The sequence below is a fragment of the Ambystoma mexicanum genome, chromosome 2q (genome assembly GCF_040938575.1).
Source record: "Ambystoma mexicanum isolate Mex_15411 chromosome 2q, UKY_AmexF1_1, whole genome shotgun sequence".
Classification (NCBI taxonomy): Eukaryota; Metazoa; Chordata; class Amphibia; order Caudata; family Ambystomatidae; genus Ambystoma; species Ambystoma mexicanum.
In genome coordinates this window covers 1,106,629,853-1,106,652,836 of record NC_090924.1, presented here as the reverse complement: position 1 = coordinate 1,106,652,836, position 22,984 = coordinate 1,106,629,853, and the positions used below count along the sequence as shown (strand labels likewise).

The following is a 22,984-nucleotide window of genomic DNA, read 5'->3' as shown; positions in this document are numbered from 1 at the left end:
CATTATGGTTAAATTACGGTACTAAAAACCTTTGAAATTCGCCAGTTATGGTAAACTAAGCAACCATAACTCGCGCCACCACTGTGCACTGCTAAGACTAACACCCACAACATCATCTCTTACTCCCCCACCCTCCCCAAACACTTTTACACACCAACACACTCTACTAAATAGTATGTTTTCCATCAAGCTTCACCGCGCTGTCTGCGGACGTCCGCGAATCCAAGATGGCGGGCGTTCCCGAAAATCTGATGCGCTTCACGCTCTTCATCGTCCAATCAGTGAACACGTTGCATGTCCATGGACATGATGCAAGCCGGTTGGCCAATCAGGACACTGTCCGCGTAGCGAAAAGGGAAGTGTGTCCACGGACCGAACATAGGTATCACACATTTTTTTTGGTCATTTTAAAAAAAACTACTGGATGTATTTTCACCAAATTTGCAAAAGCACGCTTTCGGGACCAAGCTGCTGAAAATCCATCCAGCGGTTTGGCCTGTAGGCGTGAGCGAAATTGATGACCCTACTTTTGGTCATATTTTGACACTTAGTCTGATTCGAATCTAGTTTTTTAGTAAAATAAACTTAGCATGTACGGTAATATTATCCTCATATATGTGGTTGCTGTACATAATATCGCCAGGAAAAGGTCTTCTATCATTCACAGCATTCTAACCGCATAAACATGGACTGTCCTTTAAGAGCGCTTCTCTGTAAATCACTACAATTCTGATTTCTACAACATTTAGAGTCATTGATCACCCCAACAAGTTATCTATGTTTGGTTTGGGGGGAGTTGGTCTACCTCCACTACATTCAGTTTGAGGGGAGGGGATAGTCATTACTTTACACACTCTACAATTATTAAAGGGCACTCCATCATGCGCTGTGTTTTGTGCTGTGACACTTGCATATCCTGCTCTCGTCCAAATGTCCTCAGCCCTTTCCCCAAGGATAGCGTGTTTCCTCCAGTCATTTTTTCCAATTCATGAATCCATTTCCCAGCACCTGAAGTTAAACTCGGGGACTTACACCTTACATCATCCTTATCCATCTGAGGCCACGGGATATATTGTGGTCTGGTTCCACCTTTTTCTATCAAGGTAAATTGCAAAATCTCAAAATCTCAATCATCTCCCATTGTCTGCCTGTTCATAGCAGGGACAATGGTTCCTGATGAATTTCTTCCTGATAATGACCTTAGTCTGTTCACATATGGTGGTGCTTCCCTCCTCTCACTAAGAGGTCATCTTTTAGGTCTCTCTGGCCATGCAATAGGCTCTGGCGTCCTTTCTTTTGGCAGGTCCAAATCTGACCATCTCACTTCCTTGTCTGTCTGAGAGCATCCCTCGGGACCGCAAACACTAGCTCCCTCCTCCTCACAGAAGTTTTTTTCACATGTACGCAGCGTGCAAATGCGTAGTCATGTGTTGCAAAACTGCTTTTGACAGTGATCCCCGTTGTGGCCATGGCATGAACATCTTATCCGCCGTACACTTAACCCATTCTGCACTATATTGCTTAAGCTTGGGTGCGTGTTTCAGCATCTGTTTACACAGGTGCATGAGCGGAGTAATATCCTCCAACCTGACAAGTTGCAATCAACTGTCAATAATTACTGTTATTTTACACAGAAAATACTTTTCAGAAAAACAATACAATATGAGCATGCACCAATCATCGCCGCTCCAAACCTCTATGTCCCATTTTACTTCAATCCACCTATTCAGTCGACACCATTAACAACTAAATAAATAAATAATCTATTCTTAGCCTTTTACCATAATCTATTATTTGTCGCTCTTTGACATTTCATCATTTCCTCAACACATATAACATACACAATACTCACACAGACAAACTGGCCGTCCCCACATATATCTCTGATAATGCTCCTTGTGGCTACTCTCACCCCTAAAATGACTCCTGGTGGGGAGTGTGAACTGTTTCCTTTCACAGAACAATCTGTTTTAAGCCGTAAATATCCACTTGGATTTTGAACAACTTCTTCTAGACATCCCTGGATGTAGGATTCTGGGCTTATTTTATGGATCGCTCCTCGTCCATATATCTTTACTTGACGCTCTTCATCATTAACTCAAATACCCAAACAGCCCTCTGGTACTTTCTTCCCATTATCACTTTCCCCTTTTAATATACAATTATTTTTGCCACCTTTCGCAATCTACTCACCATTCGCTTTTCAGCTCCTGGCCCTCGGGATCGTCTCCTCCTCAACCGGTCACCTTAGCCTTTGGAACGCTCAGCTGCCTGTAGAAACTGGGAGGGGAATCTGTGAAAGAGGGAACTGTCTCGTTGTGTCTTGCAAGATCTTGTTTCGCCCGCTATCCACAAAAAGCCTCATGGTCCTACAGCTAAATGGCGGAGGACTTCTGATATTTCTGAGACCCTTTAAAGCTTACTGGGTCGAGGATCTTGAACCATCCTCTGCTACCACGTGAACCCATAGACCTAGGGCCCTTTAAGATGAGGTAGCAATACTTGGAGAAGGATGGGGAAGCAGAAGTTACTCAAACATCAATAATCAAAACCAACTCAGGAAGTTGGCAAAACTTTGTTCTGTTTTATTTGCAATTGTCTAAAACAGGGAGGTTAAAACAGACATCATCCGACGTTCGCTCAAGCTCTCAATGCATTTCAGACAAAACAATACTTTTATAGTAAAAACCCACCATCAATGACATCACACTACGTGGCAAACTACAAAAACCTACTTGAGGATGTGATAGGCTCTCAGGGAACATCTAAGTATACATTCCATACTAATAGGAGTAGTGATTGGGTCTCTAACATCAGGTGGACAACTAAGACCTCATCTAATACAAGTCATCTTCATCGTCATAAAATACCAACGATTCATTGGTTACACAAACTATAGGGCGCTCTTAATAGGTGGCCCGCTACAATTGGTTTGCACGCTTGTACCCTTCTGGAATATTCCACACATTAGCAGCACACAGGCTACCACTCTAGATGCATGGACGGTCGGCATGGTCATGCCTCCCCACCCAATTAGCCCAACAGCTATCATCACTCTTGCCATTTGCCATTCAATTAAGGCTTTGAAATTGGCCTTGCAGAAGTTCTCTGTGCCAGGGAATGAAAGGGAGTATGGCATGGTCTTATCTCTTGGTTTCGGTTCAGCTCGAACCAATGCTATTTTCATCAGACCATGTGACTGCACACCACGTTTTTGAGCTCTTTGCTGCATATAATACTATTAAATGATGAACTCTTGACGCCTTCAGTGTTTTTCTATTTGACCTCACACAGAAGTTTGTTTCTTTCTCACATTCATGTAACTACTTGATGGACAACCAGGCTCACAGTGGCCTCAATTCTTGGTGCTGGGATAGCCAAGCCTTTCTTGAATTTCTCCTTCACCATTAGTTTTTTTCCAACTGCGCCACAATAAAATCCTTTCCAATCACAGAGTGTTAAGCCTTGCTAAAAGGTATCATGGAACATCCAGGTTCTATACATTCCTATGTTTATACATTGGCGCATCGCCCCAAACTATTCACTACATAGCCAGACTTAAGATCACTTTGTCTACTTGCGTTACTGCATCTGTACAAGTGTAAACTGATTTTGCATTTTCTTCAGCGTTTCTTTGCATGAGCATCTTCATCTTGAGCCCGACATCTTTGACACCTCCTCTTCATATCTTATAGAATGTTTACGTTCTTTTGTCTTTCATATCTTTTCAGGGTGTGTCAGTCCTGCTTCGCATGACGTCACCAATCTTCATTCCCACTCATTTTCACACTTCTTCCAGGACTTCTTCCAGAAGAACGCTATTTCTTCGTGCATGCTTATAGGATTTTCATGGATACCTTGTTTCACAGATTCTTTGCGGTACAGGCATTCTCACTGTTACTGCACGTGTTGCAATTTCTGGTTCCCAACATATAGGCAACATGGGGGTGGAGCTTCTGATGGGGCTACTTGACTCCTCTTCTACATAATGTTGGGACACTGAAACTTGGCAGGAAGTTGAACTTCAGGACTAGCTGGAGAACCCCAAAGTTCTGGCTCAAAACACGGAATGGCAACGCTTCTAGCACTATAACTACGGTAGCCTCCTAAACTCTGTCCACCAGGCCAGAGTTTAGATATCCATCTTCACAGCAGTCAAGCATTGAAGTATCCAGTTCCCCAATCTGCTACACCAATTGGATGGCAACCAGAAAGGAAGTCACTTCAAGTCCACATATGCAGGGGATTTGAGCTGGAGCCTATGATTTTACCCTGATGCTAGTGAGAGTGAAACTGCTGCCTCTACACTCAACCACAGTGGAAATGAAAAGCTTTTTCGCACCCAACTGTTCCCTGAGGGAGAAAAGCGCTAACCCTGGTAACATCTCTCCAGCAGGAAATGTGAGAATTCAGCGACCCCAGACTGAGGGTGTAAGACCTCCCACTTGTGGCAACAAAACCCATATAATCCCATATTTGGCCATAGTAGTTGAGGGTAGTCAACCCTTCTAATCCAGCATAAAGGCCTCCCCATTCTAATTGCTGGTCAGCAGAAGGCCTTCCAGGTCAGAAACTGTAGGAAGGACCTGTGGCATTCATAAATGTGGACTAACCACCATCTGAACCAAATGCATACACCATACTCTATTAGACCACCAAAGAGCCACCTGTACTCTGTTCCCAATGATCTTCTGGATGGAACTTGGAGGAATCTGGGTAATGGTGTAAATTAACGTCTCTGGTCACTGAATGTTCAGGACCGCCATCCCCCAATCCCACTGTGATATGATATGATATGATATTGTATTTATATTGTGCCCATACACAAGTTTTTCAGAGCATGACAAGGCAAGGGAGGGGAACATGGGAGGACAAAAACAAAGATCTTACTAGGCCCAGTCACATTGAGAACGTGCAAGTGCAAGGGGCAGGGGAGGAATGGAAAGTGCTGAACATGTGATCAAACAATACAGGTAGTGCTGCCAACAGTTGGTAAGTGCACGAATAAGGCGCAGACAGCGGGTGTCAATAAAGGCTGGAGGGGGCTGTAGGATTGCAGATACAGACCCAAGTGCAAGGATTGTCAAGAGGCAGTGCGGGTATGCGCCCAGGTGCCCAGTGCCAAAGCATACAGAGATCAGCAGGGGAGAAGAAGAGCAAAGGCAGAAGCAAAGAGGAAGGTGTTGAGGTGCTTCCGGAACCGAAGATGGTTCTCCTCAAGTTTCAGAGAGGCAGGGAGGCTGTTTCAGAGGTAGACCCCATCCGAAGAAAGAGATCTACCCCCAACTCATTGTTTGGAAAAGCGCCTGACCCTGTGGGAGGTGGAGGAGCGCAGAGCTCAGGTAGGAAGGTGTTTACAAAGGGGGAGTTGAAGGTACTGCAGACCCAGCCCTCCGAAGGCCTTGTAGACAATGCAAAGGGTCTTAAACTTAGTCCTTGCAGTCACTGGGAGCCAATGGAGAGATTTCAGGTCTGGAGAGATATGATCCCTGGGCTTGAGGCCAAGGACAAGTCTTGCAGTCCTGTTCTGGATGAGTTGCAGAGGGCGTAAAGTAGTTGCAGGCAGATTTAGAAAGAGGCTTTTGCAATAGTCCAGCCTAGAGAGAACCAGAGCTCTAGAGGCAGTGAGCTTCTGGGAGAAAGAGAGAAAAGGAAGAATGCCTCTGGGGAGGTGCAATTGGTAGATTGCCTTCTTAGCAACGTCAGAGATGTGAGGAGAAAAGGAAAGCGAGGAGTCGAAGATGACCCTGAGGTTCTTCGCCACACAGGTGGGAGCAGTCAGAGCGCTAAGGGAAGCCGGCCAGAGAGTGATGGGAAAGGAAGGTGCAGGCATGCCGATGAGGAGGATCGCTGTCTTACTGGCATTAAGGCAGAGGACACTGGTGGCACACCACTCCTGGATAGCAGACAGACAGTCCAAGATGAGAGAGGGAGATGAGGTGGCAGAGGGGAGTCTGAAATCGAGCTGGGTATCATTTGCATGGCACTGAAAGTTGGAGCAAAGAGCGGCAATGCAGTAGGTGAAGGTTGCCAAATATTTTTTGAAGTGCCAGGGAGAGAGGTTAGACCCCTTGGGAACACCACAGGTAGAGAGTGAGATAGAGGAAAGGGAAGACCTGAGTAGGACCTGGGCGGGGGCAGTTGGAAAGGATAGGAGGTCATCCAGGCAAGGGACTGATCAGTTATACCCAGGTTGTAATGGAGGTGGTTGAGCAGGATGGCATGGTTGACCTTGTCAAAGGCAGACGAGAGATCAAGTAGGATGAGGACAGATGGGATATTAGAATCAAGGTTAGAGAGCAGGTCTTCTCAGATGTTCATGAGCAGTTTCCATGCTTCTGGCAGCTCTGGAGCCAGACTGATGGTCATGGAGACAACCAACAGAATCAGTGTGACGATTAGGCTGGGAGATGGCCAGCTTTACCAGGAGTTTGCCCAGGAAGGGAGTGATAGGGATTGGGTGATAGTTAGCCAGAAAGTAGGGGTTGGCTGTGGGTTTGTTGAGAAGAGGGTGCACGAGAGAGTGCTTCAAAGGAGAGGTAAAGTGAGTCAGGGAAAGAGCAAGGCTGTCAATATGGTGCTTGATGGTTTTGGATGAACAGAGAAGACCCTGTTTTGATGAGACTTTCATAGATCATACTAGTCTGGAAATGTCATTGGGGGAGAAAAGAGGAAAGGGAGAGAAATAGAGCGGAGAGGCAGCTGCAAGAGGGCAGGAGGTAGTGGAGAGAAAAGAAGGAAGAAGAGGAGAGGGTGGACAGGATGTCCTGGGGTTTACAGATGAAATGAGAGGGCAGGGCTGTGCAGAGGGCCTGGGAGGGGACAGGAGAAGTAGAGACTGCAGCAGGGTTGGCCAGCTCATTGCAGACTTTAAAGAGTTCAGCCATTGTTGTTAGTTCACTGAATCTTGAAGAAAATAGAGGAAGAAGAGCATTGTTGGCAGAAGCATGCATTTCCATCTTGAATTGACCCAAGGTCCAGGTGGTTAGATTCAAGGTAGCCGTTGAGAGGTACCACTCTGCATTTTCTGGAAATGAGTAGCTCAGAGTGACCACCAGGGAATTCTTCACCCTTTGTATATGTACTTTGTTATAATGTGTAATGGCTCTTGAGTGGAATTCTACCTTGTAGAATTCCACTCTTGTTATGATGTCATGCTTGCATTTGTTTAATGTTCTACATTCCAAGAACAACGGTTATGAGTTTATGTGGAGAGCTGTAATGTAGGCTGAGCACTGCTGGGTTCAGGCTGGTTGCTATTAAAGGATCTTCACTTACCTGCAGTGTACACTTCCTTATTACACTGGCGACGAGGGCAACCAGCCTTCAACCCACGTAGCCTTTCGCCACCCAGCAGTTGCCTACATTCCCTTCCCTGAGGCCGGTCCGCTTCCCAAGTGCGGCTCAGGTCCGTTAAGGGAAGAGTTCTCAGGCTGACGCTGTCTGCGTCGAGTGAGCTCCTCTGAGGGAAGAGGAGTTTTTCCCTGCACGTCGGATTCAGCCTGGCCTTGCTCCCCAGCTGGGGTCCAGCGCGGTGTCTCCACCGCAACAGGAGCCCAAGTGAAGAGGGAGAAGGCCTTCCCATGCACGCAGACAACGGAAACCAGCGTACTTGGCCTGTGCTCCCCAGCCGGGGTCGAGCGCTGTGCTCCCACAGTAACAGGAGTGCAGGTGAGGAGGAGGAGGGCTGTCCCCGCGTGCCTGGCCTGCGCTCCCCAGACGGGGTTGAGCGCGGCCTCTCCGCAGTAACAAGAGTGCAGGTAAGGAGGAGGAGGGCTGTCCCCACGTACGTCTGTGACCGAAGTCTAGCGCGGGTCTCCCGTTGGGAACGGGGGTCCTGGAAAGGAAACGAAGACTAAGGGGAGGTGAGAGGGGGCAAGGAGCCGCAGCCCACATGCGTCGGCATCTGCAGCCGGCGTATTAGCAGCTGAGCTCTCCGACGGTAGCCAGCGCAGTGTCCCCCGTAGCTATGGGGAATGATCCAGGCGAAGAGGGAGAAACGAATGGGGGGAGAGCTGTGAACAGCCTCCCTGGTCGGTGAGAGATCCCGCTCATGGAAGAGCGTTGTCTACCCCACCCAGAAGAGGGAGGTGCGCGACGTATTAGCACGCATTAGGGGGCGTTCCCGCTGGATTCTGTTGGAAAATTAATCCTGTGTGAACACTTCAAGAGTTTTGTGACTGTGTTAATCTTCAGGATGCCAAGGATGTGCAGTGTGCTGTGAATAATGACAATTTAAGTTGTTTGCTTCTTGCCTTGCACATATGTGAAGTTATAGACTGACATTGCCAATACCCAAACTTTGCTCAATATGCAACACAACAATGCACGTCCGGCTCCTGCATTTCTGGCCAGTCCGGGTGAACCAGCAATTGTGTGGGACCTATGGGTCGACACCTTCAAAGTATATCTTAGGGCGGCAGGTGATGCTAAATTTACGGACAATGAAAAGGAAGCAGCTTTGCTCAACTGTTTGGGAACTGAAGGTCTTAGGCTGATCAGACATCTCCCCGGTCCCAATGTGCATGCTGCCCCAACTGCCCCCACAGAAGGGAACGATGGGGGTGATGCCCTACCAGGAGTGGTGCTAGTTTACGAAACAGCTTTAGGCAAGTTGGAGGCACGATTCGTCAAGAGGGCCATTGTGGTACTTGAGAGGTACCACTTCTTCTCGAGAACTCAAGGCTCTAGCGAGGGCATAGATGCTTATGTGACTGCCCTGCTTACTCTGATAGCGACGTGCAAGTTTACTGGTACCATTGATGAGTACATCCGTGATCAGGTGATGATGCGGACATGTGATGTGCGCGTTAGAGAAAGGCTATGGATAGAAAAAGATCCACCCCTGGAAAAGGTCATTGAGATAGCTTGTGCTATTGAGGAATCCAGGAAGAGCGTCAGAGAGATGTCCGATAAGGGAGAAGCGGTACATGCTGTGATTCCCCGCAAATCAGTTGATGCCAGAGCGAAAAACAAGGACAGTAGGCCAATACTCTCGTCAAGGGAACTGTGCAGGAGATGCGGTTGGCAGGGACATGTGGCAGGCGCAAAAGAATGTCCGGTTGCCAATGTGGAATGTAGGAGATGCAAAACCAAGGGTCATTATGCCCCCGCATGTGCAGAGGTGTTGTGTCCGCTAAGGAGTCAGTGAAGTTGGTGGACACCAATAATGATGAGGAAGGGGTGACAATTGTGGGGTACATGGGATGTTCCGACAAAGACAACGGTGGCACACCAGAAGGATCATTGTTGAGTGTCAGCAGTTGCAAGAAGAGAGCGTGGGCAACGCTCATGGTCAACGGAGTCCCAATGGAAATGATGGTGGACACGGGGTCACCATACACAATGATATCCCCTGAACTGTACGAGTCTAAATTTCACAAGAGGGTGTCTGATTTGTTGTGTTCTGACATAAACCCGTGTGCCTATGGGCGAGTACCCATCAAGGTTCTTGGGTACGAGTGGGCTGATATAGAGTTTGAAGGACGGGCGGCGAAAGGAAAATTATATGTAGCTCACAAATGTGACCCTGTTGTAGGGTGGGATGAGCAAGCTGCTCTAGAACTAGAAATAAGACCAGGGAAAGCAGACCCTGTGATGTGTGTGAGGGGAGATAGTGATGGAGCTAAGTTGCATGAGAGACTCACGGCAGAAGTGCTGGAAAACAGATTTCCCTCTGTTTTTACCAAAACGTTATGCAAATTGAAGGGTTTTGCGCACAAGATAATCCTCAAGAGAGGTTCTGTGCCGGTTGTCCATAAAGTCAGGAGGGTTCCAATCATGGCTTGTGATGCCTTGAAGGAAGAGCTTAATAAACTCAAAGAGTCTGGAGTCATAGAGGAAGTAGAGAGTTCGGAATGGTTGGCCCCGGTGGTCCTGGCACGTAAGAGTGATGGAGGCATGAGAATGTGTGTAGACCTTAAGGATCTTAATTCATGCATATGGGTTGACAGACATCCTCTGCCCAATATTAATGAAATGTTTTCCTTGGTGTGTGGTGCATCCTGTTTTTCGACGTTTGACCTGTCATCTGCATATCATCAGATAGATCTGCATGTTGACTCCCGCCCCCTTACATCCTTCGTTACTCCTTTTGGCGCATTCCGTTTTTGTAGAATGCCCTTTGGTTTGGCATCTGCTGCCGCTGTTTTTCAGAGGACAATGCAGAAACTCTTTGCAGGGATGCGCGGGGTGGAATGTTTCCAAGATGATATTCTGGTGTGGGGTGAGTCTCGATTTGAGCATGATCGTAGAGTTCTTGAGGTGATGAATGTCTTGAAGAATTGTGGTCTCACGGTCAAGCTTAGTAAATGCAAGGTGGGTGTCCCCAGCGTGACTTATTTGGGACACTCTCTGGTTGCCAGGGGTATTCACCCTAAGATTGAGTTGGTGAGGGCATTGAGCGATGCATCATCCCCAGATAATAAAGAGCAGTTGAGATCATTCATGGGACTTGCTGAATATTACAGCAGGTTTGTACCTTCTTATGCCGACAAGACAGTAGGTATGAGGTCACTACTGAGAAAGGGCGTACATTTTGTGTGGTCTGATCAGTGTCAAGCAGAATTTCTCAAGTTGAAAGAAGAAATTGAGCAAGCTCCATCCTTGAGTTCATTTTCCCCTGTCAGGAAAACGTTTCTAACTGTAGATGCGAGTGAGTATGACATACGTGCTGTACTGGAACAAAAGGTTGAGGGATAACTTCCCCATAGCCTTTGCGTCGAGAGTGCTCAGAGAAGCTGAGGGCAGGTACGCTGTCATAGAAAGAGAAGCTCTTGCAGTTGTGTGGGCTTCTAAATATTTTCTAACCTTTCTGTGGGGAATTGAGTACACCCTTCGTACTGACCACAAGCCGTTGGTTCATGTATTGACAACGAAGGGGTTGTCTCATGCGTCTACCAGGATCATGAGATGGATGGCTGATATGACAGAATTTAATTTCAGGGTTGAGTATGTCCCTGGTGTGAGAAATGCAGTAGCAGATTGCCTGTCGCGTTTTCCGAATTCTAGTAGTGCTGAAGAGTCTCCAGGTGTGGTGGGGGACGAATGTTCCTTGGTGGCTGGTGTAGTGCCCGCGGTATCGGAACCAGAATGGAGTGCAGAGTGTACTGATGATCCCGAGTTGGTTGAATTAAGAGCAGCACTTAGATGTGGTCTTGTTAGTACTGGTTTTTCCAAGCTTTATGGGCATGTATGGCAGGAATTGTCTGAAGGTCCATGGGGCGTGGCTAGAGGTCTGAGGTTAGTTCCCCCTTGTTCCCTTAGAGGGAAACTTGTTGAGTTAGCACACGAGGGGCATTTGGGCAGGTCTATGACCAAGAGGAGACTTAGAGAGGATTATTGGTGGCCCGGTATGGACACGGATGTGGAGGATGTGGTAAAGGATTGTGCAGCATGTTCCAACAGTGAAAAAAACGAGGTTCCTGTTCCCCAACCAGTCTATCCTGTTGAGGTTCCCCGTCAGGTCTGGTCCAAAGTAGCGCTTCACATAATGGGACCTATGGATTTGTTAGGAGGAGACTTGAGATTTATTGTGGTTATGGTGGACTATACGTCGAGATGGGTCGAGGCCACTGCCTTATCTATGGTTATTGCTGAGAAGATTGTGGTATTTCTTTCTGCAGTGTTTGACAGGGAGGGTGTGCCTGCTGGATTGGTGACCGACAATGGGTCTCAGTTTGTGTCAGATTGCATGCAAAAGTTTCTGGATGATCTGGGTATACGTCATCATAAGGTTGCTCTATATAATCCACAAGCCAACGGTCTAGTGGAACGTATGAATCGTTTTATCAAGGGGGCCATCCAGTTGGCTCTTGCCAATGGTCTTCCGTGGGGAAGGGTAGTGTCAGAATCTCTTAAATCTTACAGGCTGACTCCTTCTATTGTCACTGGTCATTCTCCTTTTGAGCTGATGCGGGGGAGGAAACCAGCCTCCAAATTGAGAGTGCCAGCCCTGGGTGGTGGTGTCCAGTCACAGGTGGATATGCAGGGAGTTTTGGATCGAGTTCGGAGTAAGCAAACATGTTTCTTGTGTGAGCAACTGGCCTGTAGGAAGCCCCTTTCTGTGAAGATGGGTGATTGGGTTCAGATCAAGAATCCTAGGTTCATAGCCAAGGGTCTCAGCAGGTACTTAAATCCACGTAAAGTGGCCAAGCGTGGTTGTGGTTATGTAAAACTTGATGACGGATCTACATGGAGTCTCAGGCGTGTGGTGGTGGTGGACAGAGACAAAGTAGTTTCTACAGGGAGTGAATCTAGTAGGCCTAGTGGCGGTTTAGGAGATGCTGGTGTAGGGTGTGATTCCCCCTTAGACGGTTCCATGGTCTGGGAAGACAGTGAGGAACGAGTTGACTTGCAGCCCATGGTTAGAGGGGCGGCTTTAGATCTCCGGGAAGTTGAGGAACATTCCATTCCTATTTCTGCGCATGATTCTGATATTAGAAATGTTCCGGTGGATGAACGTGAGGTGTCGGCTTCTGGGGTGGCCGACTCTGTTCTGACTCATGCTCATTCTGTCAGGGAGAGGAAGGTTCCTTCCAAATATAAAGATTATGTTTTGGGCCCTATTTTTCATTAGCACAGTTTAGTTTTTCCTTGCCTTTGGAGGGTTCTGTAGTTGGAGTTGGGTGCGAGTGTTTGGCTGGGTAGTGTGTGTCTGTGCGCGTGGTGGCCTGTGTGTGTGTGCATGTTGCGCGTGTGTATGTGGCTTCAAGGGGATTGTTTCTTTTGTTGAGTAAAGGGGGGAGAAGTGTTATAATGTGTAATGGCTCTTGAGTGGAATTCTACCTTGTAGAATTCCACTCTTGTTCTGATGTCATGCTTGCATTTGTTTAATGTTCTACATTCCAAGAACAACGGTTATGAGTTTATGTGGAGAGCTGTAATGTAGGCTGAGCACTGCTGGGCTCAGGCTGGTTGCTATTAAAGGATCGGACAAAAATAAGTTCCCAAGATAGGAACTTACGTCCCCTGCACACTATCTAGTATCTGGATGACCAGACCAACATTTATAGAAAGAGTAGTAGAGTAACTCTATGTAATAAAGTCTTAATAAAGGACGTGTTGGTATGAAAAAAATACAAATTCTTAAAAAAGGACAACATTCAATCGTTTAAGGTCACAAGAAACAATCTTCATTATTTATTCTTGGTGGTGCAGCTGTGGTAGGCCCAACGCGTTTCGAGTGAAACAGACACTCTTCATCAGGGGCAAAAACAATGATTCTAGGAAAAAATATGCACAATATTTAGTATAGAATAATGTATAAATCCAAGTAAAAACTTCTAACCAAATGTCTTTTCTGACTCGACAAAGCAAGTGGTCCCACGATATTGTACAGTAATTAAATCCCTAGAACATTTAACATGTATGAGATTTGCTGGATGCAGAAGAATAACTAACAACAAGTATATACTTATTCATATATTTTGGAAGAAAAACAGACATTAATTGTTTAGATAATAAATTACATAATATAGTGTTAATGTGGATCACAAAACAAATAAGTCACAAAAGTATGAAGGAAAAAAAGGGGGGAAAGAGAAAAATCTAACCTTGTATGTTTTATATAAAAGGGGGACTGGACGGGGACTGTGACAGGAAACCCAGTCATTCGTGTATGCAAGGAACCCTTTATCTGAAAAAGTAGAGCATAACAGAACTCAGTTCAGTCAGAAGTGAGTTAGAGGTCTGAAACAAGTCAAAACATGGAGATTCACTTACATGCTTAATTGTTCATCCGAATGGGAGAAACCATCAATTGAAAAAATAAGCGGATAAGTAAGCAGAGGGTCTTGTAGTAGTGCAAGGGCTTGAACACTAGGGATGAAAGTCCAAAGACAGAAAGTCAGGGTGAGGAAAACTATATGGAAGAAAAAAAGCGGGTTCAGTAGAACCCAAAGGTAATATAACTTACCTAACTTAATGCAGCGTTGCAGACAGAGGGCAGGAGACCGGCAGGTAATCCGATTCCTCCTACAACTCCGCCGCCATTATGTACTATTCGTTAGTATGACGTCACCATGCGCATGCGCGTGATCCGTCATTGTTAGAGCTGCTGTGAAAGCGCAATAAAATTATGCGAAAATAGATGGCGTTGCCCCGTGAAAGGAACGGATAGTGCCTTTGTCTAGAGAAAGCGAAAAAATAGGTATAGGTGAGTGACTACCAGTTTGGGAGTGTTTACACTCTGACGTCATCACGCAGTCGCGTGCATGACGCCACTTGTAAACAACCAGTTGGTATAGGAAAGAACAGCTTAGAGAAGAGGACGTGCTATGTTCAACAAAGCCAAGAAGTTGTCCAGGAAATGGCATGAAACGATCAAATGTCAAAATACTGAATTCAAGGAATCGCTAAAGATTAGGTATGAATAGAGCAGCACCTAAGGAAGGGCAAAAGCCGAAGGAGGCGTAGAAGTGTACGTCGGGGAATTAAAGAGGAGCTCACTGCAATCTGATGACTTAGTAGAGACAGTTAATGTTAGATGGTATAATAAAGGTGTTTCACAGGATTGACAAAGTTCACAACTGAAGTAGGACATTAATTCAAAAAAGCATGGAACTGATGACTATAGAAGTATTAATCAAAAAATACAATTGTTATAAGGTGCCTAAATACATGTTCCATTAGGTAACATCTTAACAACATGTCTCAACATGTTAACATCTTACATTAGGTCACTTTTTAACAGAGTGTCTCAAGCCCAAAAAGGCAATCTGAATGCACCACCAGCGCTATTGTCTAACTTTCTATGTAGTCAAAACATAGAAAAAGATACTGCCCACATATGTGGTTCACATACTTATGATTAAGTTATAATCTATTTAACAGAGAAACCACATATATGGAAATGTCAGATGTGTCTACATGAAATCTTTAAACTGATAGACATTTTGGACAAGTGTACCCTACAGATGACTGCCAACAGACTGCCCCTTGGAATGGTTCACAGTCTTTAGGTTAGGATCTGGTCTTCTCAACTATCATTAGTTGTGGAAGAATATGCCTAATATTCACATGGAATAATCCAGGTAATAGGAAGAGTAAGGAATAGTATATGCTCAGATAAATGGGCCTAGGTAGTAGTCCTCATTGAGCCCAAGAGGGGCCATTGCATCTAGCCTATGTATCCAGTACAGTTCCCTTTGTGCCAGTAGTTTTGGTAAGTCACCACCTCGTTGGAGGGGGTGTACCACTTCTAGTACTGCAAATCTCAACTGTGAGATGTTGTGTTTATGGTCTCTAAAATGCCTGAAAACCGGTGATTTGACATTTTTAGTTATGATTTGGGATTTATGTTCAGTCCACCTTTCCTTAGCTTTTCTACTAGTTTTCCCAACATAATATTTCCCACAAGGGCATCTGATAGTGTAGATGACATTTTTGGAATCGCAAGTAGCAAAGCTTTTTAAAGGGATCTTGTTGCCATTATTCGGGTGCCTAATATAATTGCCTTTAATGATGTTTGAGCAATGCTGACAATTTAAGCATGGAAAAGTGCCATTTTTTGATTTTGTCAATACCCTTTGGGTGGATTTTTTAGGTCTTTCTGCTCTGATTAACGTATCTCTGAAGTTTCTTCCCCTTTTATACGCTAACATTGGAGGAGTTGGAAAAAGGCGGTTGAGATTAGGATCTGATTTGATTAGGTCCCAATTCTTCATAATGATTTTTTTGACTTGGTAACTCTGTGCAGAGTATTTCAATGTATAGATCAAGTTCGATTTCTTCTGTGTGGGTTGTTTGTTGAGAAGTTGATCACGAGGATATGATTCAGTCCTCGTAATTGCTTGTGTCAACACTTCCTCCGGGAAGCCTCTTTCCAGGAATCTTGATCGCATAGTGTCAAATTCTGTCTGAAGTCTCTGTGTGTTGGAAGTAATCCTTTTCGCACGTAGCAGTTGACTGAATGGTAAATTTTCTTTTAAGTGTCTCGGATGGAAGCTATTGAAGTGTAGGGAGCTATTAACATCAGTAGGTTTTCTAAACATAGATGTAATCAAGACCGTGTCTTGCCATTCTACAGTTACATCCAAAAAATTCACACATGGTGAACCGACTTCCATAGTGAATTTGATCCGGGGGTTACACTGGTTGAGATATTGCCAAAAATCGGTCAGCTCTTGTTTTGTGCCTTTCCAAATCCCGAAGACATCATCAATGTATCTTAGCCAACAGTGTATTTTATCTTTCCAATATGGGTGGTCTAGGACATGCGTCATCTCGAAATGGAACATAAAAATGTTCGCATATGAGGGGGCTACTGCTGAGCCCATAGAGGTGCCTGCGATTTGAAGGTAGTACTGTTCATTAAATCTGAAATAGTTGTTGTAGAGTATCAGATTAATAAGTTCAATGGCGAAGTTTTTTTGGATCTGGATTTCGTCATGTCTTAGAATGAACCATTCCAGGGCTGCTATGCCCTCATCGTGGGGGATTGAAGTGTAAAGACTACTAACATCCATGGAGAATATTAATGGATCATCAAAATTGATCTGAAGGTTCTGGATACTTTGAAGGAAATGTGTAGTGTCTTTCAAATATGTAGGTATTTTTTGTACCAGTGGTTGTAGAGCCGTATCAAGGTAGACAGCCAAGGGTTGGAATATGCTGTCAGTGCCAGCAACAATCGGTCTAAATGGGGGGTCTTTGGAGTTTTTATGAATTTTGGGTAATCCATAGAACACAGGAATTATTGGATTGCTTTTAATCAAGAATTCTTCGGTTTTATCTGAAATCCAATCCATAGTACTAGCTTTCTCTACTGCTTGTTTGATAATGATGCTGATGTCATTTGTGGGGTCATGGTCCAATGGTAAGTAGGTCTGTCTGTCTTCCAAAAGTTTGAGACACCCAGTGTTGTAAAACGTTGTGTCCATAAGTACAAGTGCACCCCCCTTGTCAGCTTGTTTAATCGTCAGGGAGGCGTCATCAGCAAGCTCCTTGATTATTTCCTGGACAACTTCTTGGCTTTGTTGAACATAGCACCTCCTCTTCTCTAAGCTGTTCTTTCCTATACCAACTGGTTGTTTACAAGTGGCGTCATGCACGCGACTGCGTGATGACGTCAGAGTGTAAACACTCCCAAACTGGTAGTCACTCACCTATACCTATTTTTTCGCTTTCTCTAGACAAAGGCACTATCCGTTCCTTTCACGGGGCAACGCCATCTATTTTCGCATAATTTTATTGCGCTTTCACAGCAGCTCTAACAATGACGGATCACGCGCATGCGCATGGTGACGTCATACTAACGAATAGTACATAATGGCGGCGGAGTTGTAGGAGGAATCAGATTACCTGCCGGTCTCCTGCCCTCTGTCTGCAACGCTGCATTAAGTTAGGTAAGTTATATTACCTTTGGGTTCTACTGAACCCGCTTTTTTTCTTCCATATAGTTTTCCTCACCCTGACTTTCTGTCTTTGGACTTTCATCCATAGTGTTCAAGCCCTTGCACTACTACAAGACCCTCTGCTTACTTATCCGCTTATTTTTTCAATTGATGGTTTCTCCCATTCGGATGAACAATTAAGCATGTAAGTGAATCTCCATGTTTTGACTTGTTTCAGACCTCTAACTCACTTCTGACTGAACTGAGTTCTGTTATGCTCTACTTTTTCAGATAAAGGGTTCCTTGCATACACGAATGACTGGGTTTCCTGTCACAGTCCCCGTCCAGTCCCCCTTTTATATAAAACATACAAGGTTAGATTTTTCTCTTTCCCCCCTTTTTTTCCTTCATACTTTTGTGACTTATTTGTTTTGTGATCCACATTAACACTATATTATGTAATTTATTATCTAAACAATTAATGTCTGTTTTTCTTCCAAAATATATGAATAAGTATATACTTGTTGTTAGTTATTCTTCTGCATCCAGCAAATCTCATACATGTTAAATGTTCTAGGGATTTAATTACTGTACAATATCGTGGGACCACTTGCTTTGTCGAGTCAGAAAAGACATTTGGTTAGAAGTTTTTACTTGGATTTATACATTATTCTATACTAAATATTGTGCATATTTTTTCCTAGAATCATTGTTTTTGCCCCTGATGAAGAGTGTCTGTTTCACTCGAAACGCGTTGGGCCTACCACAGCTGCACCACCAAGAATAAATAATGAAGATTGTTTCTTGTGACCTTAAACGATTGAATGTTGTCCTTTTTTAAGAATTTGTATTTTTTTCATACCAACACGTCCTTTATTAAGACTTTATTACATAGAGTTACTCTACTACTCTTTCTATAAATGTTGGTCTGGTCATCCAGATACTAGATAGTGTGCAGGGGACGTAAGTTCCTATCTTGGGAACTTATTTTTGTCCTATTATTAGTGCAACCTAGGTGTCAAGGTTGCCTTTCTCTCCTCTGCACCTCTTACCTCTTTTTACTTAGTATCCTAACAAACTTGAAACCTACCCCATCTTCTCAAATTTACCACTCCTGTTACTAGGGTGTGCCTATGGGTCCTATTCTCCTCTTTCCTGCTATTAAAGGATCTTCACTTACCTGCAGTGTACGCTTCCTTATTACATACTTCGCTGAGTGACAGGAGATTGGATTGAGCACAGGACCCCAGTGTACATGTAATATGATGTAGAGCCCTGAACTCCTTAGCCACTCCCTTTCCACATTGACCAACTTAAAACATGGTGAAAGTGTTGTCTGCCTTCATCAGAACTGGACGTCATGGATCTATGAAGCAAAGAACCATAGTGCTCAATGAACTGGCTCCAGGTCCTTGCATTTTGTAGATCCTGCTTGTTCCTCAGAAGACCAGCAATCCTGAGAAGGTTTCTGTCCCAAGCTGGCATCCCAAATCTGGGAGCTGGTATCCTTAGCAATCACTGCATCAACTAAAGCAGGATATTGGGGGAAGCCCATCATCAGGTTCGCTGGGTCCAGTCACCCTTTTAATTGCACTGAGAGGCTCTTTGGCTTGGAAATCAATGGCTCAAAATCCTGTGAGCAGTGAGCCCAGTACCTGTGATGATGGGCCAAAAGAAAATGAAGATGCAGATGGCGCCATGAGGTTAGCAACTCTGTAGCTGCCTTCAGAACGTGTACCTAAATACACTAATGGCAGGCATGGGAGGAGACTGACACAATGTCTGAACCCCTCTATGAGAAATCTGGCTCAGTCCTCCAGGATGTGTAGGAAGCCTTTGCTGTGTGGAAGACAACATCAATGAATTAAAGTGTCAGATCCAAATTAGATTTTCTGAGGTTGTGCAGAAACACATTACATCGCGACATTGCAAGACATGCTCATATGTCTTTCCACTTCTGGACAAGAGAACCCCATGACCAGCCAATTGTCTACTCTAGGGGTAGGGCACCATACTCCACTCATGAAGCCGACCCACCCACAGATGCCAATGTTTAGCACCGTCACAAACCTGAGAGACCGGAAGTTTTATGGATAAATGTGGTCATGAAGATAGGCATTAAAGAGGACCAGGGGTTCCATCCAATCTTACCTGGACAAGCCTTTGGAGGGTCTTCATTTTGAACAAGATCTTCTGAACTAAACAGTTAACAACCTTGAGGCTGATTACCCAATCTAATCCCATGGCACCCTTGGGTAATAAGAAAACAGTGAAGTAGTAGCCCAGGCCCTTCCCCACTGGGTGAACCATCATGATGGTGCCAATTGTGAATATCATCTGGATTTCTGCAAGCGAGGCCTCCTTCTTTTCCAAACTCCTCACCGCAGGAGTAACCAGAAATTCCAGTCTTCCCCCGAGATTCCATAAACTCTGTTTTGTAACTGTGGTAGATAATGTCCAGGACTCAGGGGTATGAAAATCAGTATCCCCAGCGTTGTTAAAATGGAAGAAGTGTAGATCTCAAATGAGGCGTCTAGGAATAGCCAAGGGCAGTGGGATTTACTGGGGAGTACCTCTATATCTCCTCCTGAAGATGGGATGGTCTCCTCTTGCCCCCTATCGTGAAGGTGGTTAGGTTGCTCTTGTCGTGTCAGAAAAGGGTATTGGAGAGTTTTCTGTTGTAGAGTGCCCAATTATTTGCCTTACTTATGCATGCTTTCCAGCTTTTCCTAGAGAACATCCCTAAACAGCTTCAAAACAGGAAAAGACGACACGTATATTAGCATAGTCCACAATTGAGTCATACATAATCAGACATCATAAGACAAGTCTGACAATAGCTTTGCATGTATGTGCATGCCCTGGATCTCTTCATAGCACACCACTCCCTCTTCCATTTTGTCATATAAAGTCTAGAAATCTTCCAGCCATGTAAGAAGTTATATCCCATTGCACAGTAATAAGTGGACCCTGGCAAAATTATTTCTGATGGAGGCATTGACCTTTGACTCTTTTGGGACCTAAAAAGCAGGCTCTTCTGAAAACATAGAGGTTCTCCCTGCTTATAACGTTTAGTCATCCAACCGGGGACGAAACATCTTTTATGGTCTTTCAATTCTATCATGCGCATTATCTTGATGACTCTGTAGAGGAGGAGGAGGAGGAATCCAGGTGCCTGCACTTCTTGATGTGCTTCTTTTTCTGAATGTCCTGCAAAGCAAAGCCCAGTCACCTTTAATAACAAACGACCTCTTCCAGGCCTGGTACCCACTGATATGATAGGAAATGATAGGTTATTTATTAAGCACGGACCAGGGATCGAACCTCTGTTGCTCTTCATTGTCTTGTTTTCAAGGCAAGCGCGTTGCCCCTGAGCTATCATCCCGAGACTGACAGTATTTGAAACTCCAAACCCAGGAAATCACCAGTAGTCTAGCCCGACCCATCCCCTATCAGCTCTCCCAGGAGACTTTGCAGGTTGCCCCTCACTACACTGGAGCCATCTACCCAAAATGGCAAGGGGCAGGGGGGCGGTTTTTTAAGTATGGCTATCTCCCGAAAGTAGGATTTGAATGCTGATTACTAGCATCTAGAGGCATGAACTTACCCCTTAACTAAACATAACCATTGCAGCCTGCTGTGGGAGAGAGAAATATTGTATTCTCAAGTATGGCAAAGAAGTGTGGCAAAGCTGTCGCCTGCAGTGCCCCTCTTGCCTGCCCTTTTGCGCTGGTACTGTCCCCATAATACAGGCCCCAGGTGTGAATTTCCAGTGGCAGTTGTGGTTCCCAGCTACTGCAAGGACATACCATGGGAGAGGGGTTGGGCACCAGGCCCACATCTGAGGTGGCCCTAAACTTGCAGGCACCTGCCTCCTCATCCACCACTGCTCGTTTTGCCCTTGCCTAGGCAGTAGGAGCAACCTGTCTCTGTACCCCACAGCAATATGGCAAAGGGTGCTCCACCCTTGCATAATGATTGTCTGGAGGACAGAAAGAAACTCAGGAAGTCCATAGGTAAGTGCAGTCCTCTTATAGCACCCAGGGCGGATTCTAAGCTTTGTAGTGAGGTATTTGAAATGGCCGATGGGAAGGCAAAACACATATTAAGAGTAAGGACTGGGGTGAAGAAGAGGGACATGCAGGTAATGGCATCTGATGCTTAAGTATCAATTCGGAAATACGTATGTAAATATTGTGTGCCCTGGGCTGCACTGTCCAGTTTGGTGACGAAGGACAGTATCAATACAAGTATTTGGTTAGCAAGTTGTTAAACTTAATGTGCATACATTGGTGGACTTAAGTGGACTGCTTGTGATTTTCCATTGCATGTACCCTCTTCATGAAAGGTTAACAGTACTTATGTAAGGAATCTGCTGCATGACCACGTCTCAGGCCAATGCTTGTATAATATTTCTTGCAGAATAGCAAGACAGTGTGTGTGTGTGTGTGTGTGACTGTCATACGTGAGGATCCTTGCTTGTTCATATTCTCATTAACAGAAGACAACTCTAATTTTCAGGTGGGCTGCAAGGTGCTGCAAGCCTTTCACCAGTACATGCTTGGGTGCAACTACTTCTGGATGCTGTGCGAGGGCATCTACCTTCATACACTGATTGTGGTGGCCGTATTCGCCGAAGAGCAGCATCTGCATTGGTACTATCTTTTGGGATGGGGTATGTATCATCTTGGTATTGATCAATGATTTTGCCAGTGGGAAAGGGCTGTGGACTTTTCATACTGCACAATTTGGATGCTGGCACCCCTCACCTCTGCTTGCAGCTTTCTTATCAATTTCGCTAAATCCCCTTCACCTAAAATCTAAAACATGACCCTTAAAAATAGGGTTGCATACAGATGGGTTGGATCCTTACAGCCTACTGGAAAGCCATCCTGTTAAACCGTTTACAAAGCAGCAACACTTCACATGTTCATTATATTGCATCTTGGATTCCTTTGATTTATGTGCAGTGTCTTCGTAGACCATAAATACATTAATTTCAGGATTCAAAATCTCTGAAGCCAATGATTTGTAGTTGCAAATATTGCAAAAGTAGCACTTTCATATGACATAAATGTATGCATTCGTGTTGGCACTGATCAATGAGAGCTCATGCTGGTAACACAATCCCAAAACCATTATGCAATTGAATTGTATGAACTGAAAGAGAGAAACAGAAGGAAGAGGAAAATTCCAATGATTACATGCACATTATCCTTTAATGGACATTTGCATAACTGACATTGTTCATGATACTGTGACAGATTAATTCTCATTTTTATTGGAGAGGAAATCCTATGCCGCCTTTATCACGTAATGCCTTTAAGTCATGCGCCTGTGGGTGTGGTAGGGACACGGACACTGTATAAGAAATGCATGAAGGGAAAACAGCTTACTGTTGAAAGGGGGACAGCCTGGGTAAATTGCTCCACATCTACATATAAATATGATTCCTCGATGACCATCTCTCCACTGATATGGTGTTCTTATAAATGAAATTATCAGAAAGGCCACTGTGCATTATGTGCTCAACAGGGTTGCAGGCTTGAAAGACTGCCACCAGTGTTCATACTAGTGTTCCCAAAATGCTCTTTGATTTTTTGCAAAGCACGAAGTAGTTTATATTAGTGCTATGTGTCCTTCTCCCCTTT

At 44.8% G+C, this 22,984-nt stretch overlaps 1 protein-coding gene across 1 annotated transcript in view; it reads left to right on the top strand.

The window, feature by feature from the left end:
• The window catches only part of CALCR (calcitonin receptor), a 2,903,406-nt gene that overhangs the window by 1,856,434 nt on the left and 1,023,988 nt on the right, over positions 1–22,984 (top strand). The window contains exon 10 of the mRNA XM_069648468.1: positions 21,855–22,008. Within this exon, the coding sequence (XP_069504569.1) occupies positions 21,855–22,008 (154 nt within the window). The remainder of the gene's footprint in view (positions 1–21,854; positions 22,009–22,984) is intronic.